This window comes from Blastocystis hominis, assembly GCF_000151665.1.
Source record: "Blastocystis hominis, Singapore isolate B (sub-type 7) whole genome shotgun sequence assembly, scaffold_6".
NCBI lineage: Eukaryota > Bigyra > Opalinata > Blastocystidae > Blastocystis > Blastocystis hominis.
The window spans coordinates 372,700-400,667 of NW_013171865.1; the positions used below are offsets into that span (position 1 = coordinate 372,700).

Consider the following 27,968-nt stretch of genomic DNA (forward strand, 5'->3'; position numbering starts at 1 on the left):
TGTTTGTTGCATTCATTTTGATTTGGCGTGGATCATGGAGAGCTCGTTGTACGAGGAATATTCGAAACTGCTTCTAGAGCAGGGAGTCAAGTTCCAAGCGTTCGATTTGGAGTCGATTACCGAGAAGGACGTGCTTCTCATTATTGATTGTCAGAACGACTTCTTCCCGGAGGGAACGGTGGAGGACGGAGGTCGCTTCGGCGTGGATGTACTCTCCTCTCCATGTTTGCCTAAACTGTAGGATGGAGAGAAGATCGTTCCCTCTGTGAATCAGCTGATCGATGTGTTTGCGAAGAAGGGCGGTGTGATTGCTGCCACGAAAGATTTCCATTCCATTCACCATTGCTCCTTTACACCGAACGGAGGCGCGTTCCCTCCGCACTGCATTCAAGGAGCCAAAGGATCCGAGGTCCGTTCGGAAAAGGAACTTCATTTCTAGTTCCACAAGGAAATCGGTGCGAAACTGGCGGAGGCAAAGGCGCAGGGTGCCACCGTCCTCGTGGGATACAAGGGCATTGAAGATGCGCATGATTGCTTCAGTGCGTATCCCTATACCTCTGCGACCGGCAAGGAGCGATTTGGAGCCGATTTCGAGACGAACGAGTGGTACAATTGTTTCGTTCTCGAGTCTTCTCGCGAGAACGAGACGATGGACTGCCACCCCGACGTGATGGCGATCTACAAGAAGAGATCGCTGATGGTAGGAAATGATGATGGTGTCGGTAAAGCGAAGAATGTGATCGGAGAACGCTTGTCTGAGCAGAGTCGTTTCATTGTGTGCGGCTTGGCATTCGATTACTGCGTGATCGACAGCGCGATCAATGTTCGGTAGGAGCGCCTGGAACGAGTGAAATGCAGCGAAAACACGCATCTTCCGGTGTTCATCGCCCATCCAGCGACGCGTGCGTCGCACATTCCGGGTGTGGGCGCATTCGGCAGCGGCTTTTTGAACAACCCGAAGGAACTGAGCGAGAAGCTCCAGAACTACGCGATAGCGATGATTGATTTGTTTTCTGTTTGTTGGAAAAAACGTGGAAACCGATCGTTCTTTGATTTGTTTTAAGTGGCGGCTTCCATCTTTGATTCGAGTGAAGCTGGGAATTCGGCCTTTATCTCGATAGGTACAAGTAACAAGGTTTAAACACGTACTTTCTCAATTCATGAAGGATTCGGTGAGTACGAAAGGGAACGAAGAGTGATATATAGGGGACTCATGGAAAGAGAAATCAGAGGCGGTCAAAGAGCGGAGAGAGCAGTATATAACTCAACGCATTCCTGTACATAAACGATATACTCCCAAAACATTTTTACAATCCCTACTTGCAGGGGGAGTTTCTGGTTGTATTGCAAAGACATGTATCGCTCCTCTAGAGCGAACCAAGATTTTGTTTCAAGTATTTCGTATTTCTGTGTTTCTGACTCCGTAGGTCTCGAATAAGCCATTTTCCCTGCGACTCGCAGGAAGGAAAATCGTTCAAGTTTACCACGAAGAAGGCTTCACCCGCCTTTGGAAAGGCAACACGGCGACAATCCTGCGCGTTCTTCCTTATTCTGCGACTCAGTTCGCTTCCTTCCGCGGTTACTCTCATCTTGTCATGATCGACGAGTACACGCCACTTACTCCGCTTCAGCGTTTTCTGTCCGGTGCAGCAGCGGGTGCAACGGCCACAGTTCTGACATATCCTTTCGATTTTTTGCGAACCCGCATGGCGATTCGTGAAGGCGAATCCACATATAAAAACATTCTAGTCGCCATAAAAAGCATCGTCCGCAGCGAAGTAGCGAGTTTCGCGAGGCTCTCACCTAGGGCGTGATTACATTTTACTCAGGTCTGTACGCGGCGCTAATCGGCGTTTTACCGTATTCTGGAATCTCCTGGATGGTCATGGACACCACGCGTCAATTCTTTCAGGACTACGTGAATGATGGTCGGAGCGCATCGCCATTGCAGCGCATGGTCTGCGGAGCGACGGCGGCGATCATCGCGCAGACGTGTACCTATCCGCTGGACATCGTGCGACGCCGAATGCAGAGCGAGGGGCTGGGGAATCATGGAAACCGGAGATATCGCAGCATTCTGGGGGTAGAAACGTGGAAACCGTGGAAACGTAGACGTTCCGAGTGATCGCGAAGGAAGAGGGAGTGCGGAGACTGTGGAAGGGAGTAACGATGAACTGGATCAAAGGACCGATCTCGATGGGGATTAGCTATGCGTGCTATGGAGCGATCGAGCATTGGTTTGGAGTGAGCAAGCTGCAGAATTGATTAGATGAGGATAAGGGTTGGGGTTGTTTGTTTGAAAGATGTGATTGATGGTGATGTTGATACGAAATGTATCATTATAGTTCGATCATCCTTATTTCATGTTTAATATAATTCCTATAGCCATGGGTAGATGTCAACATTCTTGTTGCTTTTATTTTTACTCAATGTACTTGTCAGATAATCTATGTATCTTTATATTATTTATGCTTGGGTAATAATATGTTCAAAGATAGCTGTTTCAAGTGTGGTTTCTGAAGCTGAGAATGGCAATAATCATGATAGTTTAGAGTTGTAGCTGGAGGATTTTGGTTGTTTGTTTCCTTACTATGACAAGCTACTTTAATTTTTCTATTCATCAGATGCCCATAAATAGGGTGAAAAAATGTCACTACATTTCTATGAATGGAGAATACTTTTTAGAAATCACCATAAAGTCTCTCTGCAGGTTTTGTTATTCTTTCAATAAATAGTGGATTACGTGTCTGATGATCAATATATACATACACGAATAATAATATAATCATACTAACCACAATAGTATTATCACTCAAATCAATGCTGAAAATAGTGCTTTCCATAAAATCTATTTATAGCCAAATGAATCAGTAATCCAAGTATCACGCTAATTACTGTATAACGACTGTTAACGATACATCAACATGAATTACAATGTTAGTCGTATTCGGACTTTTGTATAGTAAGGAAATCTATCCAAAATGGTAAAATGGAAGATATCATTCTTCGATAATATCACACCTGTTCATAATACCTAAAACCAATGTTTTTTTATTTACTAAATACTATAAACATACTTTCTACAACATACATTATAGCAACAAGATCGGCTTCCAAATAAACTGCTTTCCCATTTTTTTCTTAATTCGATGCAAAAGATTGTTGATTTTGTCAATTCTGCTATTAGTAACTATCATATTGATAGATCCATAATTCAAAATGTGCAGGGATTCTTGGGTAAAGAATGGAAACCAAATGGCTGGATTTCACTCATATTGAGTAATAGAGAATGTATAGTATTGCAATCCAATAATGGAGTATTCATGAATCAAGGATTTGTACTCAATGAGCAGAGAGTGTTGAAAGTGTTTGGAAATCATCAAATTGGTGCTATTTCATATAATGATGAACAATCCATCGTAGTAGAGGGAATCGTGGATTTGGATCATGGGACTCGATTTGAAGGATTGATATTGACAGAAAACGAGTTTGGAATTCCATTTGGATATGGTGAAATGTATGATGATGATGGAATATTGGTGTACAAGGGCATAATGATCAATTGGAAACGATTTGGATATGGAACGAGTTATCATAATAATGGATGTATTGAATATGAAGGATATTGGTGTAATGATAAGCGATTTGGAATTGGAAAAGTGTATGATCGAAAAGGTGAGTTTGTAAAAGAATGTGAATGGTACAATGGAATTGAATGTGATATTTATGAAAAATATGAAGGAAATGGAAAAAAACCACTGAATATCGGAATGAAACATTTGAAACTGATTAACAATTGTGTATTGGTTGATTGGGATGTTTCATTGTTCCACAATTTGGAATCAATCGAAATCGGCAATAATAGTTGTAGATCAGTACAAACATTCAAAATCGATGGATTGAATCGATTGAAAACTATCAATATCGGCAACTATTCATTTACTCAGATGAAAAAAAGACACTGGAACCTGGGGGATGCAAACAACAAATCGAAATCATTCCACATATTGAATTGTGAATCATTGGAATCCATTCAAATTGGTCGATACAGTTTTAGTGATTTTGCTGGCGACTTTGAATTGAAGAATCTACCACAATTACAATCCATTCAAATTGGAACAATTGGAAATAAGTCACGCAATTTCTATTGGAGTTCATTTGTGATTCGAGGTATTGATATGATATTGAATATTTGGGTAATGCATAGATCTTCCAAATCTGCAACATATTTTTATAGGCGGTTGGGCATTCTATTATTCCCAAACAACAATCATTGAAAGTATTGAATGAATTCGAATGAAATGATTGATATAGATCTTCCGTCATTAAGATCTATTCGGTTAAGTTGGTGTGCATGCTGTAAAACCTTACATATAATCATGGAAAGTATTGAACAAATTTGAGTGAAATGATAGAAATAGATCTACCACAATTACAAAACATTAAACTTGATTGGTGGGCATTTGCTGGAAGAAAGAATGATGATTCGTGCTCTTTGATAATGCGAAGTAATAATGAAATGATAAGTATTAACTGGTTGTAGATCTTCCAAAACTAACAAACATGCATACTGAGTACAATAACTTTTGTAATACTCGTTTAGTAACATTAGAAAGTATTTTTGATGGATTAAATATTATATTATTTAGATATTCCAAATCTTCAACAATACAATGAATCTTCTTCCTTTCGTAGAGTATTAGTTTCCTCTGTACATAGTATGTATATATATTATAATTGATCATTCCTAGATGTCAATCAAAAACTTGCTGTTCATTTTCCTAAGGTAACATATGATTACAAATATATTCAACTTATTGATTCAACCGTAACTCTTATTATTCTTCCTAATTGGATCTGTAATGATATTGATTATACAATATTTGATTTCTCTCGATTTTCACGAGTTGAGTCAATCGAAATCGGCGATAATAGTTTTAGATCAGTACAAGCATTCAAAATCGACGGATTGAATCGATTGAAAAGTCTCAAAATCGGTAAGAGATCGTTTACTCATAAAAAGAGTTGGTTTGGAAAAGATAAATCAAAATCATTCCACATATTGAATTGTGAATCATTGGAATCCATTCAAATTGGTGAATATAGTTTCAGAGATTTTGCTGGCGAATTTGAATTGAAGAATCTACCAAATCTGGCATCCATCAAATCTCAAAGATATAGTTTCTGCAAGCCTTGGTTATTGACGTTGGAAAGTATTTTTGAATAGTGCATATTGGTAGTATTTAGATATTCCAAATTTGCAAAATGTCGAGCTACCTCATTCATTCAAGAATGTTCGAAGGAAATCAATTTCGAGTATTGTTTGATTAATTTGATTTGATTCATAGATGTTTCTTCTGTTCTGGCTAATTATGTTAGTTCTCATTTTTTTAAATGTTCGAAATGGGTATTATTCGTCCAGCAATAAGTCATTATTCATAAACGTAATGTTGGTTTATTATTTACTCTGTTTTATCATACCAATTATATATATAATGAACAATGGCTAATAATTGGAAAGGACAAATTGTACTAGATAAAATAATAATACACGATATAAAGGGAAGCATTGATTTCAGGAATTGACCAATCATATGAATCGCTATTTTTGATTCCCTAATAATAATAATAATAATAATAATTCAATCACAGGACATACCTGATTCATTATTTTTTGGGCTGATCCATTACACAATCTTTTATATTCACTGATTTGATATTAAACAATTCTATTATATAGTATTGAAATCAATTTGTTGATATTTGTCTAAATACAAAAGAATAGATAAATTTGTATGTAAATCAATCTCATTTTGTTAAACTCTAGCAATTCATCTGAAAATATACTCTCGCTACAGGCTTTTTGATTTTCAAGCAAGTAGTATATCGTAATCATCACACTGCTACCCGTTTTATTTTAGACATCACTTTTTGTCAATCGAAAATGGTGGATTTTGTGTAGCTCCTATTTACGAATAAAGTGTTAAATAGTATAGGTGTGTACTCTTTTCTTTCAATTCATGGTATAGGCAACAGCATAATATATTATAAACAAAATATCAATCAATCAATCAATCAATCAATCAATCATTGTTTAATATCTGTATTATGACTCTTTTATTTGATTGTTATCGACACTACTATTCTGAGTGAATGAAAGTTGACTATGATCTTGTATTGTTTGAAATGATTAGCATCTCTGTAAATATAAAACAGACTGCACATATATGTTTTAATTATAGATTTATCACTTAAACATCATTCAGGTATGTCGATAGCGGATTTTCGAGGATTTTCGAGTTAGAGGTGTTGTAGTTCTGATTTGCAATCTTTCGCTTATAAGTTCTAACAATAAAACAGAATATTGTGATGAATTGACTATTTCGAGTAGTAGCTATGACGTTTCATTTATGATTGTATTGGGTAAGTGTAAGTCGTAGTGTATTTGTAATATCAGGTGCTTATGTCATTAAATATTATGAGCAGTAGTGAAAAAATGGTCCAATGAATCAGTAGATACTGAAATGAAAAAGGTGCGCATTCTATTGGATTTATAATATCCCTGGTCTTAGACCATCTAAAGTGTTCCTCATTGTTCAATTTGTATTGATTCCTTTTCATAGTTCAAGTATTAAGCTCGACAACAACTATGAATTATGAAATTATCACTGTTGACTTCTATCCAACACACTTAAAGAATTAAAACATTCTTATGACCTTTTTGTCCCCATCGATATGTTCCAACTTAAGCATGAGTGTTATAATGTTTGACATTCCTCATAATTTTGCCTAAATCGGTAACACTATTGTTATTAATAGAATATTTACAATAGATTATCCATATTTCTTTGAGTTTTTCTTGATTTCCTGGATATTGGATTCGACCAACACAAAAATCTTCGAGATAATCACTGATATCCCGAAGCAAAAGTGAATGCATTCCCAAATATAGTCAATAAACGCAGTTATCCACTTTGATTTTTTTCTTTTTCCCATCAAAAAGAGATTTTACAAAAGGTTTGACCTTACCAAACTCCATAAAAGTGTTTTCAACTAACAAGAAAATCAAATTCTTCTTCTTCTTCGTCGTCGTCCTCCCCATCTTCTGTAGATACAGAATCAGACTCCAATCCTTTATCAGCTTGCTGAACAGAAGACACGATCGATGCTCGACTCGCTGCGATCGACTTTTGAAATGATTTCTGAAACGAGCGACCAAACGATCCGAACGATGCGGAGGGAACTTGACTTCCCGCGCGAGAACGTGTGGATCCGCGCTGCTCGGCTCCGTCCTCGATAGGAATCATTAAGAGTCGTTTAATAAACGAGAGGAAGACTAAATCAAATCACAACAAAGCACAGCCAAAACCAAACGGAAAGTACCCGAGAGCGGCCAATCCCTCGATAATCAGCGAAAAAACGTACGCCAAAAACGCATCTGAAGTCTGCTGCGGCTTTTTCTCGCTCAGTACATCGATTTCTCCGCTGAGATAGCGAATCTACGCATTCCAATCCCCTGCAAACGCCAACTTGTTCCTTGATCTCGTACGTTTTGTCGGATACATCGCGATTAAACTTGGTCCCCAGCTTTTTATTCAGCTTCAGCCGGCTTTCTGTGTCCTTCGTGTCGATCCCCTCCAATCTTCGCTTCATTTCCCTCCATCTCCCCTACGCTCCTCGCCAGATCCCTTCATTCCTTAAAAACTCGCTGCACTCCGAGTAACTTTTCTCATATTCGCTCTGCAATCGACGACTATTCTGCAGCACGCCCTGAATGAATTTCTCCACATCGCTGCTCGCCGTCGTTTCCCCGCGCATTTCTTCTTCGCCTTCCCACTCTCCCTCCAACCCGTGAACTCCTTCCTCCCCGCGGTTCCGACTTATTATCATACTCCCCGCGGTTGTCGTCGAGTCCACGCTCCCCGATCGGTATCCCTGCTTTCCCGCGGGAAACACACCACTCTGCGCGGTCTTCGCGGCTCCCGTCGACACGCGGGGAAGTGCGGGCGTTTCATCGGAGGACGTTTCGGCGTCACTGATCGCCTCCAATCCAAAACCGCGGGGAACGCGGTCCATTTCTTTGTCACTGGCGATGCTGGCGATGCTGGCGGCACTTGACGCAGATAACCGCGAGGATCGAGACGCGGTGCGTTGAGGCTGGATTCCCGCGGGGATCACGGGTACCGTGGGGGTGCGAGGCGATTCCGCGGGGAGGGAATCAGCGATGGGGAGTTTCTTTTCGAGGGGAGGAACGGGAGAAAGGGGAAGCGAGGCGGCGTGAGGGGAAGAAAGAGAAGCCGTGGAGGGCTGCGTGGACGGAGGAATGGGAGAAACGGGGAGAGGAGCGGATGCTGGAACAGAAACAGGAACAGGAACAGAAATAGGCATCGAAGTGGAAGCAGAAGCAGAGACAGAAGCAGAGGCAGAAGCAGAGGCCGAAGCGGAAGCAAGAGCAGGAGCGGGAGCGGGAATGGAGGCGGAAAGCGCGGGAGTGGAAGAAGCGGAATGGGGAGGAGGAAGCATGGAAGGGACGGAGGAGGAGGGAGGAAGCGAGGTGGAGAGGAGAGAGTCTTCCGCAGAGTCCACTGGGACGCCCTGAAAGGAGAACTTGGAGTAGATTGGGAGCTGGGAACGAGAGACGGTGGGAGGGTCTGCGGAATTGGAAGAGTGGGTGAGATCGGCAGGCGAAATGGTCTAGGAGAGGAAAATAGACAACACAAACTTGGTTTACTAGCTTGGACACTTCTACAGTACGCTGGGCGTGGTCCATGAAAAGCCGCATCTTTTTATCAGGAATTCCATTTTCTAAAATGGATTTCAAAAAAGATTGGAACTTTTCGTAGCATTTGTAGACGCCGGCTTGCGTCCCTCACCTCGTTCGTCTGTAAAGCGTTTATCTTCACTCTTTTCATCTGAAAGCGTTATGAAATACAATAAAAAACGATACATCGGTCCGATGGAGATGATCGAAACGGCATCGATTGGGAAGTCTGTGGTAAACACGCCATAGCCAAGAGGTACATAGATTCTGCGATGATCATCCATACTTGGCCAAATACGATTTAAACAAACAAACAATGAGCATGTCCTTGACTCCTCTAACAACTTTCATTTAATTGTCCTTCTCAGCAGCCTTGGCAGCACGCTTGGCACGCTTACCGAAGTTGTGGGCATCGCACAGAGCCTGTCTCAGTCCCATGAACGCAGAGCGCTTCTTCAGCTCGGGAGTCACTTCCATGAACTCCACCTTCGGGGCGACCTTCTCAATCGGCAGGATGGTGCCGTTCAGCTGGGTGGCAGCAGCCATCTCCTCAGCAGTGGCCACTCCCTTCTCTCCCTTCACTCCGCGAGGGAACAGGATCAGCTTGCTCTTGTACGCGTTCAGACGCTCCACGTTCGCCTGCAGAGACTCCACGCAGCGGTTCACACGACGATGATCCACAGCAATACCAATGGTCAGAGCCTCACGGGGGTTGATTCCGGCCTCCTATTCCATTACACACCAAACCAAACCGAAACACACCTTCAGCTCTTGCAGAGTGAAACCACGACCCAGTCTGGTTTTCATGTTGTACTTCTGCGTAGAGCAGCGGACAACGGGACGGAGCAGTCCAGCAGCGGGGCGAGGAGCGATCGCGGCAGCCTTTTCCTTACGGAGCAGTCTGCGGCGTCTCTTCTGTCCAGCCTGATCGAACCAGGTCTTCACACGACGATCCCAGTCCTTCTTAAAGTGAGCATTAGGTAAAACGTTGTTATGCTTCATTTATTCAAACTCTACAACCGTGTTAGACTCCCGACAAAATAAATAAACAAATAATCATCAAATCTTACCAAGGACAATTATTCCTGATTGACGCTTCACCACAAGTCCAAAACAGAAAAAGTCGGTATTTTTGGAATCGAAAATATGCTAAAATATCGGGAATGGCCAAAATACTCTTAATTTTCGAATCGTGCAATGGTTGTGTTAAGAATGAATTAAAGATTTGCTATGTATTGGAATCTTATTCGACAGCATTGTACTATCTCTCTCATCACCACTTTTCAACAGAGATAAGGTAGGGGAGTGTGCAGGATTGAGGTTATATTGTAGTAATTCGAAGCATGCAAATCTTCGTTAAGACTCTCACTGGAAAGACCATCACTCTTGATGTCGAGTCTTCGGACACCATCGAGAACGTGAAGGCCAAGATTCAGGATAAGGAGGGAATTCCCCCAGATCAGCAGCGTCTGATTTTCGCTGGAAAGCAGCTCGAGGACGGTCGCACTCTTTCTGACTACAACATCCAGAAGGAGTCCACTCTTCACCTGGTGCTCCGTCTGCGTGGAGGAGGCAAGAAGCATAAGAAGAAGCAGTACAAGACCCCCAAGAAGCAAAAGCACCAGCACAAGAAGGTGAAGCTTGCTATTCTGAAGTACTACAAGGTGGACGAGTCCGGTAAGGTCACCCGTCTGCGACGTGAATGCCCTGCTTGCGGCGCTGGTGTGTTCATGGCTAAGCACGCTGACCGTAACACCTGCGGTCGCTGCGGAAACACCTTCAAGTAAATCATCAACTAGGAATTGGAGTCTCTGTTGATATAGTCTTGTTTGTTATGAGCTAGCATGGTTCTTGTTGTTTCTGAGAGGTGCAGAGAGTTGCTCATGTGATAAATGATTTGATATGAAACGGGAAAAGCGAGATTTTAGCGGACTTCGTTCGTTGATCCATTTTGTCAGATTCCAATAAGATAAACGATTGAGAGAACATGGCTGAGGAAGTTCAAAACCTGTGGGTGGGAGGATTCAATCCCAGTCTTTACAAGCTCCTGGTGAACTCTTTTGAGAAGTATTGGGTTATTTCGTATCCTGCTAATTTTCGTAGCAAAGAATTTAAGACAGAAGTGACCTTGAATCAAAGTGAAGGTACAACGTATGAACGTATTCGTCAATTGCAGGAATGAGAATCGATTTCATAAAGCAGAAGGATGTAGAGCATGCTGAAATTATGGTGAACTGCTCCTGCTGGGATGATATCAAAGAGTGTGTTTTGGAAGTGGATTTTACCCTAGCTGCGACGTCGAAGCCTACGTCAAGAAGAATTTGGGTGATGTCATTCGTCCCTGCACGAAGCTCCATGTGAATCTCTACCTTGAAGTTCCCAAGGCCGAATATGAGAAGGAAGGCGGTTTTCCCCCTGACATTGGGTGACCACTAGATTCCTATCTAAAGAAAGTGGCTTCTGTCCATGAGTACATTCTCGCTGCTCCTTTCTACAAATACCTGAAAGCTCTGCAAGACGGGTCTCTCTCTTCCCTCTACCCCAAGATCTTGAGTTTCTACCTCCACGAGCCCATGTACCACCCCTCCCTTTCCTCTCTCCTAGCTACATCATCCCCAAATCCACAAGCGTCTCCATCGTCTTCTCCATCAACGAAACCGACGACACGGACCGCTCGCTGATGCAGGTCTTCCTTCTGGAGTTCAGCGAAGCCAAGCGGACCGTTGTCGGCTCTCCTTCCGTCACCTTCTCGCGCGACGAGCCCAACGACATCCACGGAATGGTCAAGGAGAAGCCGTCGGTGGGGTTCCTCTCCTTCGGTATTTGATGTTTTGGGCGGAGGATGGATCGTAGCCTTCAACGAAGAAAACGTGGCGGGGAATCGCGCTGAGAAGGCCGCTGCGCTGCTCAGCTCCTTCCGCTTTTATTTGGATTATCATGTGAAGTCGAGCAAGACGTTCCTGCATGGGAGAATGCGAAATCGCGCGGAGCAGTGGAAGAATTGTAGGCTTTGGGAGCAATGTGGACTGTAGTGCTGAAGGAGGCGAAGTTCGAAGAAATGGAGGTCCAGAAGACGACAATTAGTGGCAAGACGTTCAAGCAGTGAGTGTGTTGGTGTGTTTGTTTGTTTGTTTGTTGATTGTTTGTTTGTTTTCAATCCATCCAAAAATCCCGCCGATTTTTTGTAATATACACCACCGTATCTATTATTCTTTATTGTTCATACTATTCTTAATGCATATGTAAGATGAAGAAGAGTAGCAGCGATCTGTTAATAGAAAAGGTGGAGGACGAGAGTCGGATGAGTCTGCTTTCAAGCAGTGGGATTCGCTCCGTATACAATATCGTTCCTATTTCACGTTCAGCAACCGCTCATGGCTGTGGAAGAACATTTACCTGAACAGCTGCCTTCTCCCACTGTGGTTTGTCTATCCGATTTTCCTTCACTTCTGTAGCATGAAACAAGTATCGGAGTACAAAGAATGTCACCCATTTTGTGGGATGAAACTAGGAACTAGTATGTTAATGGGTTTCTGTGACACGCAGCTTTTGCTATGTAAATGCGGAGCATCAAATTTGTATATTAAACGCAGGCGACGAGTATAAGCTCCTTTTCTGTCTACGAGGGCATCATTCTCCGGTTTTACAGCTTCTTTTTTACACCCACTCGATTCTCCTGTCTTGCGGAACGGAGGGACTTTTTATATGGGATCTCGCTCGTAATGGAGCCTGTACTCATCTGTATTCATTTCATTTTTGTATCTCCTAATACAGAATCGCCGATTCTATATCTTGTATGTGTTTTATCCCCCCGAATTCTCTCCTGGCTTGCGGCACAACAAGCGGATCGATCATCGTGTTGGATCCAGTCAACCAGTTCTGCCAAGTCGATCGACTCGAGTCGCAGTCCATCGCAATCACCTGTTTGCACGCAATCCCCGTACCTCCGTCTCGATTAGAGTCTCTCTCTCTAGTCTCAAAATCTGCTCGCAGCAGCAAGTCGAAATACAATGATCTATCTCTGGGATGTTCACTGCTATTCTGCGTCCAGTTTTCACGATTCGCCGACGCTGCGAAGCACATTACGCGGACATCAAGGAGATGTCACGGCGCTCGCTTCGACCTCAAACGGAGAGTTCTTGTTTTCGGGAGGACGCGATCATTCCATTCGGTGTTGGAACACGATCGCTGGAAAGTTCGTTCGATTGGTGGAAGACGCGCACAACAACCTGTAGGGCTCTTTCTGGAATTCCACAAATAGCGGGAAACACCACGGGGAAATCACGCACCTGCTCTGCGTTCAGAACGATCAGAACCTGATCACTGTCTCCTTGGATGGCTCGGTGAAGCGATTCAAACTGGCTCCCTTCCCTGCAACAGCGTCTCCGGATGAATCGCCCGTCGAGGAGAGCATCGACGCGATTTTGTCGAGCGTGGATTCGTTCCTCTCCATTGACAATTTGCTCAGCTTCGACGCGGAGACTCCCTCGATGCTGAGTCCGCTCCACGCCTCGGAAGCTCCCTCCAGCAGCGAGCAGGACACGCTCGAGCGAAGCTTCTGCTTGAACCAGTCGGTCGGCATTGCCCACGTCTGCTTCAACGCGGCTCGCTCGCTCCTCGCCGTCTCCTTCGCCACTCCCGCCATTTTTCTGCTCTCTGCGGACCGAATCGATTCCGATGCGTGGAGTTCGCCGCCTTTTTGGGTCCTGGAAGGCCACAGCGCCGCCGTGACCTGCTTCGCCGTGGACTCGCACTGCCATCTCGTCTCCGGCTCCACCGACCACCAGCTGCTTCGGCACGAATTCGCCTCCTTCGCCTGCACCGGCAGCCAGAATCTCCAGCGAGCCATCCATGCCATCTCCTGCGTCCATGAGTGGAGTTTTGTGGGGTCGTCCGACTACGCGATTCTCGCTTCCTCGCCCCAAGCGGAGGCCTTTCTGACCGGCCATTGCGGCCAGATCACCTCGCTGGCGCTCGCGCGTTCCGACGGAATTCTCGTTTCCGGGAGTTTCGATGTGAGTGTTCCGCGGGAATCTGACCTCTAGGGCGCGGTCATGCTGCATTGCGTTCCGCGCGGAGATCGCAAAACCGAGGCTCCCTGTCACGTGTCGCGGCTCCACGAGGGAATCGTGACCTCGGTGGACGCCGCCTGCTTCGAGGGCGTTTCGCTGGTGATCTCGGGGGGCTCGGACCACTCCGTAATTCTCTACAAGCTGGAGAAAGCCTCGCTGCGGTGCCAGTGGACGGCGAAAGAGGCGCACGAGTCGGTGGTGACGGGCGTGATGCTGGGCGTGGGGATGGGGATGGGGATGGCGTACTCGGTGGGAAGGGACGGCGTGTTGGTGGTGTGGAACGAGGAGAACGGCGAGGTTGTGGGGCGGCTGCGGCACCATCGAGCGAAGATCGTGGGGCTGTGCCAGTCGCCGGATGGGCGGTTTGTGGCGACGGCAGCGGCGGATCGGAGCGTGTTTGTGTATGATGTGAGCAAGAAAATGAAGTGCGTGGAGAGGATTGAGACGGAGGAGGAGCCGTCGGCGCTGTCGTTCTTGAACGGGTCGATCGTTTGCGGGTTTGTGTCGGGGAATGTGAAGCTGTGGAGCGTGTCCGGACTGCTGCAGTAGTGGTCATGGAGTGTATCTTTGCGTTGTGTGTTTGTGAACAAACATGGGAAAGTCAGAGAGAAAGCGAGGTGAAGTCGTTCGCCACCACGACGCCTTCGCTGCCGAAACTTTGCTACGCCTCACGCCACGACATGGATCGTACCACCGCGAGCTCGCGCAATTCGCGCATTTCGGGACTGTCGAAGCGTTTGGAATTGGCCGGATAGCGACTCGAAATGTGCGTCAGCACCAAGCGCTTGGCTTCGCACTCCTTCGCGAACGCTCCGGCCATTCTCGCCGTGGAATGACCGCTCTCGCGAACGATCGCCTCGATGTCCTCCATCGAACGGCCGCCTATTTTATTAAACAAAAAAACAGCGATCTGAAGCGTACGAAGCTCTTTCTGAAGCGGAATCACAGTGGATTCGTGCACTAGCAAGTCTGTCTGTTTGAGTAAAGGAAGCATGGAGCGAGCATCGCTCGTGTCTCCTAAAATGGCGAATCGTTTTGTGTTTTTCTGTTCCGCGAAAAGCGTCGAATCGAAGGGATCAATCGTGCAGTTTTCTCCCAGTACCACTTTCTTTCCCTGCTGAAGACGTTGAATCACATCCTGCTCCGTCACTCCGCACGTCGTTAGCAATTTCGACGCGTTCTCCTGGTACAATTCGTGGATTTTCGCTTCATCCAGCTTCTCTAACGTCTCATCTTCGATCCAAAAAGCGACTAAACTGAGGCGGCGAAGTGTACGCAAAGCCGAAGCAATCGACGGTGTGCTTGATTTTGCCTGCTCGAACGCTTCCGAGCGTCGTCTACTTCGCAATGCACCCACATTTCAACTTCGCAGAGATCCCAGAAGCCGTCAGACGCGGGAAACAGAGGCGCCACCTGGATGCGCCGATCTTCGTAGTGCAAACGTGTGCTGTTTGATGCGTATTCGTCTAGGCGGGGATCGTTTTCATCAGAGAACAGCTCGTGAACTATGCAGGGACAGTTCGTCTTGGTGTCGGTTAATTGGAACACGGTTTTGAGATATTTCGCCAAACCGTAGGGACCATAGATTTCTACTGGAGCATAGGTCTGGTTGTTTTGTGTGCGACTGATTCCTGCGTCGCTCAAAAAGGCAGGAAGGCCATAAATATGATCTCCGTGCATGTGCGTGATAAAAATCGTTGAAATACGCGAAGGACGGATGATTAGGTTCCGAATCCGTTCTCCACTTAACGAACTTTTCATTTCTCTCTGCAATCGGTACATCTGATGCGTTGTGACTACCAATAATGGAAAGCGACAGGAATTACTATCGCCACAGTCAAATAACCATTCTCCTGCTTTTAATCCATTTCGGATCGTGACTACAATCGATTGAGCTACAGATAAGGAAAAACAGACATCCCCACTCGCTCTCACAATTGTCGATTTCTGAGATCCTGTACCGAGAAACTGCAATTTTAGAGTCAGCGCCATCCAAGAAACTCAATTCTCTGTTGACAATTATGGCTTCCATCGTTTATCAGTGTAAGCGATGTAGCAATATGCTTACGGATTCAAATTGTATCATAAATGAGAAGGACCAGCTGGTTTTTCTCTCAAGTACGTGCTTTGCTAGAAAATCATGATTCCTTAGAAATCGCAAATTCTAAAGTTGATACAGGGATTTGTTTGTCAACAGAACCCTTCGATTGTGATTGTAGCTATCGCGAAGTGTATTGCGGGAAAGTAAGTGTCAGAATCGATTTTTCCGACATAGTGCAATGAAAATATCGGTCGCTATTATATGGCAACAGTACCCCAGTTGGATTATCTTCGAAATCATTACTCGTTATGTAAAGACAAACTGTATGAATACCGTATTCAGGATGTAGAACTTGAATTTCAGATTCAACATGAAAAACCAGGTAGGAGCTAAATTTCGCTTGAATGATTTTATTATATAGACAGAGTAACTTCATATTTTACGGGAATGGATGCTGAAAGAGCCGCTCATTTTGTGAAGGAGTTGCGCAACCTAGAAATGGAAATTCTCAAATTGAATGATAGGATAGATCGTTTACAATAGTTGAACTGTTTGTTGAACGAAGAGTTTGTCGATGTGCTTTTGAAAATAAGAGAAAATGGTGAAGCAAGGGTCTAGAGCTTTTTTCTTCTTCGAAATTTGAATAATGAGCGATCCTTCGCTCTACGAATGTTCTCTATTTTTTGCGATTCCAAAAATCTGTGGTTTTCTTCGCATATTTCTGGTTCTCAGTATTCATTACAGAAGCAGTTTATTTTGTACTAGCTTTCTGTCGAGAGTCAGCGCAATCCAAAATTCTTAATTGTCGGAAATGTTTTCTCAAGGACCGGGAAGATATGTTCCTTATGACTATATAGACTACCATGACATGGTCGATAATGTACTGGGTATTATTTTGTCGTTTAAGGGTGTAGGACCAAGATGAGGTTTTGAGGCGCCGTCGGAACTTTCGAACGAGCCACTTAGCTCCAAACTCTTATATTTACTCGGATCCATTGTTTGGTTCGAGCAGAGAGAATGGTATGGGGTTACACATGTATCCTAGCGATTCATCAAGTGCAATGTTTGATTCTCTTGAGGGATATCATGATATTCGCATGGATTCGAGTTTCTTGGTGGAAGAACGTAGTGCCCTACCAGATCTTCCGTCGTTTTATGATTCGAGCTCTTCGATGTTTCCGTATAACCATTATTCTACGGGTTCAACGCTTCATGCTGATTATCCCTTTGAAGATGCTCCGCTGTCTCTGGACCCTTTTGCACAGTCTTCAAATCGTTTTGGACACGATTCGGCGTACCATCTCTCGGATTCTCTATCGACGCATGATTGCTTTTTGTCATCGGATTCCTCGTATTCTCATCACAGTTCCATGTCTTCTTCTCGTTTCAATGTGAATGCTCCCGAGTTCACTCCCTATTCTCGACCCAAACAAAAGGAAGATGTTTGCGCAATTCCAGAAAAAGGGGATATTTTGAATGATGAACGAGAAGAACCATTGGACGATTCTGTTGTGGATGAAACGCCCTCCATTGTGGATGAAACGCCCTCCATTGTGGATGAAACGCCCTCGCTGACAAAAGAACCTTCCAAAGAACCTTCCAAAGAACCTTCCAAAGAACCCATAAATGAAACTTCCTCCAACGAACCAGTCGATGAAACTCCTGGAACACAATTCCCTCCCTCCGAAGAAACTCCCTCTCCCCCCTTGCAAGGAACCGGCTCTTTTGAAACTCCCTCGGAACGTCCAATCATTTCTTCGTCGCTTCCCTCCAAAGCGTCGAAGCGAAAACAACCCAAGTCCAAATCGCCCGCCATTTCTTCGTCGCTCCCGCCCTCCGTTTCCGCGACCGTTTCCGCGACCGTTTCATCGTCTTCGGCGAAACTCCCAATCAAAGTCAAAGAAAAAACGGTGAAACGAGAATCGAAAAAACGAGCGAAACTCTCCAACAAACCCAATAAACCCGTGAAATCGAGCGTTTCCCCTTCCTCCGTCCCCACTTCTTTATCATCTTCAACAACATCATCCACATCATTAACATCATCATCATCATCTTCCTCTTCTTCCTCTTCATCGCTTCATCTCTCTCTCAGCTCCCTATTCCGCGCTCTTCTCGCTCGCGTTCTCTCCTGTATTCTCCCCACCCCGCCCTTCACTCCTAGGCGTGGTCTACTTGATGAAAATCCTCCACTTCACCGATTTCCACATGATCGGAGTGAATACGGTTTGCGCACTCGCCTTCCAAGTGGTACGCCAATCGATCGTCCTTCAGAATGTAGTCGATGCCAGTGCAGGGACGGCTCTTTCTTCTACTTTCATTGCTGTGCACGAGCTGCAAAGAGCCCGAGCGATCTCCGTTTCTATTCATCGTAACGGGCGTTTTCATGGCTCTCACGCTGCTTTTGTTCTTCTCTGGGTTTGTCGGAGCGCCGAGTTATGTCTCTTGTATGGATCAAAGCGAAGAATGACGGGCAGATCTCTTCTATAACTTGCTGGCGTTCGTGATTCTGTCGCTTCGGCATCGTTCCTGCTTTGATGGGATGTTTGTGAGCGGATTTGTGATTCAAGTCTCTCTGATTTACATCTACATGCAGCACCGCAGCTTTGAAGTCTTCCTTCTCGCTCTCTCCTTCCTCGTGAATCTACTCTTCCAGTAGATTCCCTTTCCTCTTCTTCTTCTTCTTCTTCTTCATCAATTTATCAATTCGAATCCTCCTTTCTTCCTTGTTTGTTCGCTTCCCTTTTCCAACAAACACTCCAAAGCTCATTATCCATCTTCGATCGCTTCAAACTGCCGCGCGCCTTCGGACCCCAATTCGGCTCCGGATTCCCAGGGAATCGCGCGAACTCGTACTCCTTCTTCATCTCCTCCAGCACCGTGAAGTCATACCTTCCACTCGCCGGCTCCGTCAGCCACTTCTTCACGAACCCGTCCGGCAGCGCCTCCAGCCACTCCTTCTTCGCTTCTTTCTGGAACTGCTGGAAGTACGCGCGGAACATGTCGAACACCACCGCTCCCGGCGCGTCCGTCTTCAACGCCAGCGGATCGCAGTGGCTCTGCGAGGTCTGGTAGCCGGCCCGACGCAGCGCCGAGGCGATCTCGATGTACTTCGGCGCGGTCATTTTCAGCGTCGATGTCATGCCATGGAAGCTGTAATAGAAGGGAATCGGCAGCTCTTCTTTCATCTACGCTTCACTCCGCTCTCCCTCGCCCACAGCCGTCAGCAAGCCCAGCAGAATCGGATGGGTGGAGCAGAGGTACGAGCTCAATGCCAGCAATCCTTCGTCTTTCTCCACGTACAGCTTCGTCAGTCGGTCAATCGCCGCGTCCATCACTTGCGGATCGCACAGCGCGCCGCTGAACACCGGACCGCCCAGCTACACGTCAGGTCCTGGCGAGATTCCGACGCGATAGACGCCGTTGCAGAGCGGACAGTGCGAATCGACCTCGCAATTCGGCGGGTGGAACTTGCCTGGCTTCTCTTCTACCCTTCAAACCTCCCTGTGTGGGCACTGTGCGAACGGCCTAACGGCTGCAGCTGGTAGTGGTGGCAGTCGTTGCAGTAGTAGAGCAATGCCGAGTTCGAAGCGCACTGCTTAATCGCGGTTTTGGAGTCGTGACTGATTCGAAATCGCTCAAAACACATACATTCGAACGAAGCAACGCACATAGAAGTCGATTTGGAAGGCACCCAGCACTTCGATGGAGCGTCCGTACTTGGCTGCGTTCATCATGATGGTGTACAGCACGATTCGAACCGCCAGTTCGTGGCAAAAGGGGGTTTTCGGACAATTGGCGCCGTATTTCGTAAACACCACTTCCGGATGGTTGCCACACAGCACAGTGAGGTCGGTGCTGGTCACACAGAGCAAACCTCCGTCGCAGAGAGACTGCACGGCACCGTCCAGGAAGATACTGCACGATCCGTAGGGATCGAGATCGATCACATCGAAGCGGTTGTAGGAAGGGCTTCGATTCTGGTACATCACCATCGTGGCATCCCTTTGATTGAAGAGATCCGAAAGAAATACGCTTGGTTCGGAACTACGCGGTCGGAGGTGATTTTGTTGTAAGCGAGATTATCCTTCATGCTTTCAACAGCTGCATCAGCGATATCGTTAATAATAATGCGGCGAATATTCGGAATCTCCTTCCAGTAACGAATACTTCGCAGACCGGAGGCAGCCAATGCTTCCAGGATGTAGAGACCATCTTCTGCGAGATAGGGCTTTCCTTCTGCCTCGGCTACCTTTTTACGCTCTGCGATGATTCCTTCGTATCGCTTTGGCTTTTCTTGCTTAAGAGTTTCCATCTCTCGCTTTCGCATTTCTCCAAACAAGGTAATCATCAAGATAGACAAATCTCGGTTTTTGACCTGAACCTAATTCATCATCGATCTATAAAAAGGAGTGCCTTGTTGTAGAACACATCATTATTCTCAGGGAAGAGAATGGTTGCACTTCCCTCAGTAATGAACTTATATCCTTTCGAAAAATCCTTTGCAGCTATGACTTAATCACCTCTCTCAAACCCAACCCATCGAGACGGAAGAAGTGGAAAACAGGTGTTTGCTTGGTATCGATCGAGCAGCTCTAGGGAATAAGAAGGATTTTCTTAGAAGGCACAAAGAACGTGTGAAGCGGCTCAGCAAACGCAAACAACCGAACATATGAAACAAACACCCGATAAAAAGGTTCCAATTCGATTCATTATTTCATTCACTACAAATATCGCGTAATCCACTTGAAGATAGATCTCTCCATTTGATCCATATCGAATGTGTATTATTTGTGGGGATGTAGCTGTGGTGTCTCCATTTTCTTCACTAACGAGGATGTTAACGTTCTGAACCTCCTGCAGAGGGATCACGCCTTTCACCACATACGACTCGCAGTGATTCCAATCGATTTCTTTCGCCTCGTCCACGCTACAGGATCCAAACCTTTCCAGCGACTCCACGATTCGGGAAACGATCTCCATTTCTCGCTGCTCGTCCACATCCAAACTGTCTTCTTCGGCATTCATTCCTTCTTCTTCTTCTTCTTCTTCTTCTAAGGAAATCGATTGTTGCGATGGAAGGATGTCTGTTGATTCCATGAATGGAGTTTTTGTTTCGTTGGTGTTTGAGGGGTCGGCGGAGTTTGGATCGTCGTTTTCACTCGTCGTTTCGGTGGTGATTTCTGATGAATCGGCGGGATTGGTCTCTTGGGGAGATTCAAGAGATTCATTTTCGGTTTTCTCTCTTTCATGTTCTTCGCTTGCTGTGCCGTCACTTGTAGTATTTTCTTGTTCGTTTTCATCCTCGCAGCTTGTTTTGTCCTCATCCGTCCTTTCCTTTTTGATATCAGTGACACATTCATTTTCATTTTCGCATTCACATTCACATTTATCCTCAATCTCCTCTTCTTCTTCCTCCTCTTCCTCCTCCTCTTCTTCTTCTTCCTGCTCCTCTTGTTCTTCTTCCTCTTCCTCCTCTTCCTCCTCCTCTTGTTCTTCCTCCTCTTGTTCCTCCTGTTCCTCCTCTTCAATCCTTTCCTCCACCTTCTGACTCTCTTCTGTTTTGCCCACTTCAACCACCGCAGCGGTCACCAACAACATATTCTTCCTCGTCAGAATCATCAAATACGTTCCCTTCAAAGCATCCGAACGACCCAAACTTTCATCCGTTTTCACCGCCAATTGAAGCGCCTCGATCTCCGCAAAATCCTGGCCGATTTCGCTCTCCGAAAGAACCCTCACCAAATGGGTATAAAGCAGCGAATTCACGATCGTTATCAGCTGCGCAGCGATCTGCGTACCGATCGAGCTGCGGTCGATTTCGGCCATCATTCCGTCCAGACAGTTGTGAATCGCTTCAAAATACTTCTTCGAATGCGAGTCTTCAATGAACGACGCGTCTTCCTTCCGCGACGGAGCGACCAACACCACCTTTTCCTCTTCAGCACTGGCACTCTTGTAATAATCGCTCGATGACGTGTTGGTATCGCTGCGCTGCTTCCAGCTTCGCCACCAAGTCCAGCCACCCAACAACCCTCGAAGCGGTTTGATCGAGTTTTTGGGAGTCTGGTAGTCGTTCGATAGCAGAATGTCCAGCAGTTTCGGGAAGTCGGTCTTCGAGTCTTTCTCATTCATCGCAATCGACACGAACGATCGCTGCGCCTTTTGGAAAACAAGCGAAACCAGACTGGCTTCGTTTTCAGAGTCGGAGAGAATGATGATTGGCTAGGAGTAAACTCAAACACGCTTTGCTACGTCCTGGTACGCAGAGCACATCTGCTGATACACATTTCCCTCGGTGTTTCCTGAACTGTAGGGCACGTGGATGTAATGGATCCGCGTCGTCTGATCGGCGGAGAGAGTCGAGTAGAGAGTGGCTTCCACACAGCCATCCACTACACTGACAAAATCGTTCCGCGCAGCGACTTCTTTTCGAATATCCAGCACGATATAGGTCATACAGTTGGCTGTGTGGGAAGAAGGAAGCAGTTTCTTGTAGCGACTTTCCGTTGTGATGACTGGACCAATGATCTGGAAATGAGAAACATCGCAAATCAAAGCAGTACATTCGAAAACGGTATAACCAGAGCAAATGGAACGCTTTGACATAGACAGGAAAAACAAGTATTCTAAGTCACGGAGAAAGTAAAGGACAGTACGACATAGGCCTGAGAGATCGAAGGAAGCGTGTTGATCATCATGGAAATGGAGGTTAGTGAAATCATCGTCACGTTTTTCATTGCATCTCGCAGATAGGACTACATGGAGAATCGAAAAGGAATGAAAACATCGAATGAAGGAGATAGTGGAGAGGAGGAATGCAAGGAAAGAGTGTGAACTAACCAGAGCAATATCCACAACACAGAACGCTGCTGGTATCCTTGTAGAGGCTCGAGAAGAGCCCACAGCTGAGCAGAGTCAAGATAACTCGCAGGATCCACGACAAGAGTGCAGATTGTGTCTTCCCACCCATTGTACGCTGCATCGAGCTTGAGAGCCAGGGACGGATCGAAATAGAGAAGCAGCAGACGGAAGAAATCACCGGAAAACTCAGCATTCTGAAGACACGCACTGTTCTTATCACTTATTGTGCATATCAAACGATCCTGCAGGAGCAGACGTAACGCAAAGGCATCTTTTGGAGTTTCGATAACATCCACAAAGGAATAGAGAATTCGTAATTGGGCGCTGTTGAGCATGTCGTTCTTCGTCGGTGTGAAGGCCAACTTGAGAAGTGTATCTTTCCCATCACAGCTGTGCTCTCCAGAAAGCGAGGATGATATGAGCGAATCAACAAGGTCATTTTCCGGAACGGGCGGTACTGTGATATCTGGCTGCAGCTTAAACCAGTTCGTCCAGCGGGATTTGATGGCTTCAACCGACGTTCGCGCCGTTAGATTATCTGTAGAGGACGAAGTCGTTGAACTATCTAAGGAAGCCGTCGATGTAGGAAACGGCACTTGAACTTGAACCAGAGCATCCATAATCGAATAAATGCACATCCATTGACAATATCCCTGTCATGCGAATCATTGAAGAATATCCAATAAAGTCTTTTGTAAATAGACGGCATATAGAATCAAATGGAAAATAGTCATAAACTTGCTTCAAACAAACAGAAATTATCAAAGTTGAATGAAGAACTAGCATGGATGCAAGTGAAGATTTAAGAGAACTTGAAGGGAGCGTAGAACTGACGAATGACTGGGAAAGTGATGATCTGGACTTTTCTAGCGATTTTGAAGTGGATAATTTGCAAGTGGAGGAAGGAACGGATAATTTTAAATCTCAAGAGTCTATCCATGCAAACTGCGTGGATCGTGAAACGTTTGAAAAAGAAAAGCAGGCATGGAAGGAGGCAATGGAGGAGATGTCCCAGCGCTTCAGTCGCGCGACTTCTATGCTGGACAGCATGAAGTCGATAGCTCTGCGAGATCAGGAGAGAATCGAAGAGCTAGAGAGAGAGAATCGGGAAATTATGCAATACAAAGAAACGTTCACTAGACTTCAACAGCAAATCGAAGGGCTGAACACGCTCCTTTACGAATCAAACGAGGAGAGCGCCTCCTACAGACAAAAGATCAACGAACTGAAGGATAGGGTTGCAGAGTTGGAAGATAAACTATACGGACCTACAAACTACTATTACCAAGAGTTTTTAAAGGTAGACGTAGTAAATAATAATAGTATATTGTAGTGCCAAGACGAAATTGAAAGTCTCACGAAGGAATGTGACTCCTACAAGAACCAGCTCCACCAGGTGAAGGACATAATGCGAGACATGATTATCGAAAAGGAGAAGGGACCGACACAGGAGGATTTACTCAGAGAGCGCGAGAAGTTTGCCAAACAAGTATCTGCACTAGAGCGTCGTATTGAGCAATTGCAGGAAGAAAACGAAAAGCTTCAAGCAAAGTGATAGACTGTTTGTTGAAAACACTTCTTACATTCTTAATAGCTTAAAGGTTGATCTGTGAAAAACGAGCTTAGCACGATATGAAAACTTGCTATATGGGCAAGGGACCCAATTCGACGTAGGGACACATAGGGGTGCGGTTTGCGGATTAGAAGGTCTGCAATTGGGATTTGACAGATACGGCAATTCTGAAGAGGAATTAATATCACTTCTTGTTTCGTCAGATATCACTTTGGTGCCGCTACCAACAGAGGGTACCATCGTAGAATACATAAATCTTGCATAGGGCAAGATATGACGACGCTTTTCCATATATTGGTAAAATTACATTGAAACACATATAACGTCGCAAATAGTGGCTATTTTTGGATTTCATTCGATTTTCAAAATAATTTAAATCACATCTAAATTCTTTCTGCGTGTAATTACCTACTATTTATCGGATTCTTCAATAAAATCAGTGTTGATTATTAAAAAACAACCAATTAGAATAATTGTTAGGGACTTTAAATTGGTAAGTACAGGTTCCATTACACGGTCTTTGAGAACGAAGTATCAGCAATGTAGTCTTTCTTTGGCCTAAATTATGGAGTATACAAAATACTCTATTAAATAGCAGTACAAAATTGTAATTAAGCTTTTTACAATACGCTATAATCTCCTCAGAGTCGTAATGAAACTCCCGACGTGAATTGATTGGCTATTTTATTTTTCAAAAACCTCAATTTAAAATAGACTTGGATATACGGACTTAATCATGATAGGAATAGAATAGCAGGCTTTGAAAAGGAATTTACCCCACCTTCCCACTGGCAACCTGGTAAATAATCCGAGACTAGAGTTATGCCCTATAATGTGACATAGTTACAACCGCTACAATCCCTCTTTCTATCTTACCCATTTTCAATCCCCATTGTTTTCCTTTCCTACATGGAAGAAGAGAAGAAGTTTGTTTCTAGAGAGGAATGGAGAAAGGAAATGCGGAAAACCTTCTGTAAGAAGGACATGATTGACGAAGAAGGAAACTTGGTTAAAGAGTATCCTTTTTTATTTGGCTTCACCGCATAGGTATTTTCATTTGAAAAAATTAAAGACGTGGACCTTGGCTGAGGAAAAGCTGTTGATTGAAGGAATCCAGAAGTACGGAGTTGGCGAATGGGAGCGTATTCGCCGTGACTTTCTTTCTGACTGGGTATATAATCGATTACCGAAGTGGTTGCTTATTTCGTAGATTACGGAAGATATTCGATTAAAGGCTTGCAGACTGTTTGGAATTCAGAGAATAGAATTATACAATGGTTTTAAGGGTAGTCTCGATGAGATCAACGTTGTAGGTACTTTGCGTGGTTTGATCAACGTAGGAGTACGAAAAGAACAAAAAGATCGGAATGAAGGAAGGTCTGTGGGTAGGAAACGTGTTAATCGACAAACGCTTTGGTTTATTATGCAAACAAAACTAAAATGACTGTTTGTTTAAAATCCTGTCCTTCCGAATACAAATATCATGGTCCACCTTGCAATTGCTATCCGTGCAGCTTTTCACATGCCTTTCCACAATCCTCACAAACAGTCGGCATAGTTTGCAACTCCCCTTCTCACAAACCGAGCTGTGCTGCACCATGGTCTTCATCAGCGAGCAGTAGGGCACCGCACACATCTCGCTATCGCACACAAAGCAATGCGTTAACGCCTGCAGCTGCGAGTCTCCCGGATTCCCCTGGAAGGTCTGCATGGAACGTCTTTCCCAGCCCTACGTCCATAAAGCAAACGTTTTCATCGCGCGCAAAGCCAGAAACAGCGATCGGCGTGAGCTCGTGCTCGTGGCTGTGCTTCTCGCGGCAGCTGTCGCACATGTCGTAATCGGGACACTTGTGGCAATGCCAGCGCGTGCCGGTGGTGATTTCGCGCATGCAGCGATTGCAGCTGTGGCCGTACTTGGGAATATCCGGGTTGAAACAGTGATAAAAGGCCATCATGGTGCTGTAGGAGGCGCGACGAAGCTACGATGAAGACAAAAGCGAGAGGAAACCTGATCGAACTCGTAGTGGTTTCCTTGGCACACGCTCAAAAAGGTCTGGCGATTCTCGAAAGAGCGAGTAATCATCGACTCGTTCCAGTCATGCTCGTCAAACCGAGTGGCTGGGATGCGCGTCGCGCTGGTTTGCAGCTCGCGAGAGAGATTGGAGAGACAGGCGAGACAGCAGAAGGGAGCCATGAGAATGTTCTTCTCGGATCGATGCTTCACGGGAGAGGAAATCTTCTCTGGAAGCTTGAAGTGGACTTCATCGTCGATATACCGACCGCACCAATGACACTGATGCTGCAGTTTGACCACCAAGAGACGATCTTTGTAGTCCTATGGCTCAGAAAAGCTTTTAGCAAACGACTTTGAGCGACTCGTACATCTTTGCGAATAAAACGCCCTTCTTTGCTGCTCGTTTTCTCGTGGACGTAGAGGTCTATGATTGATAAAACATAGTCAAAACAATGAGATACATCCGATTCCACTTCATCCGTTTGCTCCAAGAGCGGCTTCACTTTCTGGACGTTCAGCAGCAAATTGCACTTCTCTTCGGAGTCCTGCACCCAGTGATCATCGCTGAATTGAGGCACTGCCAGCAACGCCACGTCATCCTTACTGCGATTGTAGTTTCCCTGCAAATACTCGTTCACCAGGTTGGAAACCTCCGTAACGATTCCCTGCTTGTGCGCATTGGCCAGCATCTCGTGATACCAGTCTCCCAATCGCTTTTCATTCGGCGTTTGCTGCTCGAGAGGATGCGAGAAGCTAGAAACATTAGAGAGAACAATGGGGAGAGTACATGATGTAATCGTCTCCTTTCTTGGGAGGACACACCCAGATTAATGCCGATTTGAATCCGTGTTGCTTGACATAGGCGAAATAGCCGAGAACCATTTCTTGGTAGATGGGTTTTCGATAGCGAGAGGGCGACAAGTAGCGAATACTATCCAGATACGAAATGTACGCGGTCTTTTCGTTGGGAGAGCCTTTTTCGGGACATTCGTAGACGTACATGATGAATAAAAGAACGTCCATGGAATCGATCTTCTGTGTGTGAGCGTGGATTATACAGAGAATGATACCTGGAACAGACAAATGCATTTCACCCAATACGGCCATTTGGATATGAAAGAGCAGCCTTGGAAGTACTTTTGGAAGTTTTCCTTCATGGTCCACGTTTTTTTCTAGCATCGTAATGGAGCAAACGAACGAAGTACCGAGTTTACAAGAACTCGAACGGATAATCCTTGGGGTACTTCGATTCGATCCAAGGTTGTGTTGAGGGATTCCGCCTCCGCTTTCTGCATGTCGATGACCAACTTCATGATTCGTTGCTCGATGTATCGACTCAGATCCGTCTCAAGGAAGTCTACAATCAATCAGAGTGCCCAATCGCAAATGAAACTTTCTGCTCGAGGCAGCACGGCCGGAACGTTGACCCGAAGCCTCCATTCCGGATGGCTCTGCATACAAAAGGGACAAACAAACAAGCAGTGCTTGTCTCGCTCAGCAATTTTACTATTGAACAGTACGCAGATCGTGTGGAACTTCTTCTTGCACTGAAAGCAAGTCACCCAATCTTCGTCATACCGCGTCGTGTTCTTTTTTAACTGTAAATCCTTCTTCAGAACCACGCCATCTTCGCATTGAATCGTCTC

General features: G+C 45.3%; 13 protein-coding genes; 7 read left to right on the forward strand and 6 right to left on the reverse strand.

The window, feature by feature from the left end:
• Positions 1-34: 34 nt before the first annotated feature.
• GSBLH_T00004253001 (uncharacterized protein) lies at positions 35-2,285 on the forward strand (the record flags this gene model as incomplete). XM_013043124.1 has 11 exons in its annotated part: positions 35-208; positions 242-409; positions 440-700; positions 734-828; positions 859-1,031; positions 1,065-1,127; positions 1,167-1,172; positions 1,207-1,394; positions 1,428-1,778; positions 1,808-2,083; positions 2,113-2,285. 11 exons carry the CDS (start codon positions 35-37, stop codon positions 2,263-2,265), a joined length of 1,908 nt encoding a protein of 635 aa, XP_012898578.1. The 3' UTR covers positions 2,266-2,285.
• Positions 2,286-9,077: 6,792 nt separating this feature from the next.
• GSBLH_T00004254001 (uncharacterized protein) lies at positions 9,078-9,820 on the reverse strand. XM_013043125.1 has 3 exons: positions 9,524-9,820; positions 9,344-9,487; positions 9,078-9,310 (listed from the first exon to the last, which is right to left on the reverse strand). Exons 1-3 carry the CDS (start codon positions 9,566-9,568, stop codon positions 9,113-9,115), a joined length of 387 nt encoding a protein of 128 aa, XP_012898579.1. The 5' UTR covers positions 9,569-9,820; the 3' UTR covers positions 9,078-9,112.
• A 284-nt stretch (positions 9,821-10,104) lies between these two features.
• On the forward strand, positions 10,105-10,583 carry GSBLH_T00004255001 (uncharacterized protein; the record flags this gene model as incomplete). XM_013043126.1 has 1 exon in its annotated part: positions 10,105-10,583. The coding sequence occupies one exon, from the start codon at positions 10,105-10,107 to the stop codon at positions 10,546-10,548; it is 444 nt and encodes a 147-aa protein (XP_012898580.1). The 3' UTR covers positions 10,549-10,583.
• A 154-nt stretch (positions 10,584-10,737) lies between these two features.
• On the forward strand, positions 10,738-11,874 carry GSBLH_T00004256001 (uncharacterized protein). XM_013043127.1 has 7 exons: positions 10,738-10,828; positions 10,865-10,905; positions 10,938-11,022; positions 11,052-11,167; positions 11,198-11,336; positions 11,366-11,580; positions 11,615-11,874. Exons 1-7 carry the CDS (start codon positions 10,749-10,751, stop codon positions 11,791-11,793), a joined length of 855 nt encoding a protein of 284 aa, XP_012898581.1. The 5' UTR covers positions 10,738-10,748; the 3' UTR covers positions 11,794-11,874.
• An 897-nt stretch (positions 11,875-12,771) lies between these two features.
• GSBLH_T00004257001 (uncharacterized protein) lies at positions 12,772-13,806 on the forward strand (the record flags this gene model as incomplete). Its single annotated transcript, XM_013043128.1, has 2 exons — positions 12,772-12,992; positions 13,023-13,806. 2 exons carry the CDS (start codon positions 12,772-12,774, stop codon positions 13,804-13,806), a joined length of 1,005 nt encoding a protein of 334 aa, XP_012898582.1.
• A 9-nt stretch (positions 13,807-13,815) lies between these two features.
• On the forward strand, positions 13,816-14,406 carry GSBLH_T00004258001 (uncharacterized protein; the record flags this gene model as incomplete). XM_013043129.1 has 1 exon in its annotated part: positions 13,816-14,406. One exon carries the CDS (start codon positions 13,816-13,818, stop codon positions 14,380-14,382), a length of 567 nt encoding a protein of 188 aa, XP_012898583.1. The 3' UTR covers positions 14,383-14,406.
• An 88-nt stretch (positions 14,407-14,494) lies between these two features.
• GSBLH_T00004259001 (uncharacterized protein) lies at positions 14,495-15,835 on the reverse strand (the record flags this gene model as incomplete). XM_013043130.1 has 5 exons in its annotated part: positions 15,759-15,835; positions 15,660-15,728; positions 15,199-15,629; positions 15,086-15,170; positions 14,495-15,054 (listed from the first exon to the last, which is right to left on the reverse strand). Exons 1-5 carry the CDS (start codon positions 15,823-15,825, stop codon positions 14,495-14,497), a joined length of 1,212 nt encoding a protein of 403 aa, XP_012898584.1. The 5' UTR covers positions 15,826-15,835.
• Positions 15,836-18,573: 2,738 nt separating this feature from the next.
• Positions 18,574-19,206, reverse strand: GSBLH_T00004260001 (uncharacterized protein; the record flags this gene model as incomplete). Its single annotated transcript, XM_013043131.1, has 2 exons — positions 18,574-19,059; positions 19,090-19,206. 2 exons carry the CDS (start codon positions 19,204-19,206, stop codon positions 18,574-18,576), a joined length of 603 nt encoding a protein of 200 aa, XP_012898585.1.
• Positions 19,207-19,358: 152 nt separating this feature from the next.
• Positions 19,359-20,374, reverse strand: GSBLH_T00004261001 (uncharacterized protein; the record flags this gene model as incomplete). XM_013043132.1 has 4 exons in its annotated part: positions 20,303-20,374; positions 19,906-20,271; positions 19,523-19,876; positions 19,359-19,494 (listed from the first exon to the last, which is right to left on the reverse strand). The coding sequence occupies exons 2-4, from the start codon at positions 20,220-20,222 to the stop codon at positions 19,359-19,361; spliced, it is 807 nt and encodes a 268-aa protein (XP_012898586.1). The 5' UTR covers positions 20,223-20,271; positions 20,303-20,374.
• A 144-nt stretch (positions 20,375-20,518) lies between these two features.
• On the reverse strand, positions 20,519-22,629 carry GSBLH_T00004262001 (uncharacterized protein; the record flags this gene model as incomplete). XM_013043133.1 has 3 exons in its annotated part: positions 22,438-22,629; positions 22,127-22,402; positions 20,519-22,096 (listed from the first exon to the last, which is right to left on the reverse strand). Exons 2-3 carry the CDS (start codon positions 22,328-22,330, stop codon positions 20,519-20,521), a joined length of 1,782 nt encoding a protein of 593 aa, XP_012898587.1. The 5' UTR covers positions 22,331-22,402; positions 22,438-22,629.
• Positions 22,630-23,519: 890 nt separating this feature from the next.
• Positions 23,520-24,290, forward strand: GSBLH_T00006790001 (uncharacterized protein; the record flags this gene model as incomplete). Its single annotated transcript, XM_013043134.1, has 2 exons — positions 23,520-24,035; positions 24,069-24,290. 2 exons carry the CDS (start codon positions 23,520-23,522, stop codon positions 24,288-24,290), a joined length of 738 nt encoding a protein of 245 aa, XP_012898588.1.
• Positions 24,291-25,217: 927 nt separating this feature from the next.
• Positions 25,218-25,747, forward strand: GSBLH_T00004263001 (uncharacterized protein; the record flags this gene model as incomplete). The annotated part of the gene is made up of 4 exons (XM_013043135.1): positions 25,218-25,324; positions 25,356-25,479; positions 25,519-25,617; positions 25,649-25,747. 4 exons carry the CDS (start codon positions 25,218-25,220, stop codon positions 25,745-25,747), a joined length of 429 nt encoding a protein of 142 aa, XP_012898589.1.
• Positions 25,748-25,848: 101 nt separating this feature from the next.
• On the reverse strand, positions 25,849-27,779 carry GSBLH_T00004264001 (uncharacterized protein; the record flags this gene model as incomplete). XM_013043136.1 has 6 exons in its annotated part: positions 25,849-26,643; positions 26,675-27,075; positions 27,110-27,357; positions 27,393-27,494; positions 27,543-27,679; positions 27,716-27,779. 6 exons carry the CDS (start codon positions 27,777-27,779, stop codon positions 26,570-26,572), a joined length of 1,026 nt encoding a protein of 341 aa, XP_012898590.1. The 3' UTR covers positions 25,849-26,569.
• Between the last annotated feature and the right edge of the window lie 189 nt (positions 27,780-27,968).

Coding starts and splice junctions, on each gene's coding strand:
- GSBLH_T00004254001 (XM_013043125.1), bottom strand. CDS start 9,568: ATGAAAACCAGACTGGGTCGTGGTTTCACTCTGCAAGAGCTGAAG. Junction 9,488..9,523: donor TCACTCTGCAAGAGCTGAAG/GTGTGTTTCGGT, acceptor GTAATGGAATAG/GAGGCCGGAATCAACCCCCG. Junction 9,311..9,343: donor TGATCCTGTTCCCTCGCGGA/GTGAAGGGAGAG, acceptor GCCACTGCTGAG/GAGATGGCTGCTGCCACCCA.
- GSBLH_T00004256001 (XM_013043127.1), top strand. CDS start 10,749: ATGGCTGAGGAAGTTCAAAACCTGTGGGTGGGAGGATTCAATCCCAGT. Junction 10,906..10,937: donor GACCTTGAATCAAAGTGAAG/GTACAACGTATG, acceptor CGTCAATTGCAG/GAATGAGAATCGATTTCATA. Junction 11,168..11,197: donor CGAATATGAGAAGGAAGGCG/GTTTTCCCCCTG, acceptor GGTGACCACTAG/ATTCCTATCTAAAGAAAGTG.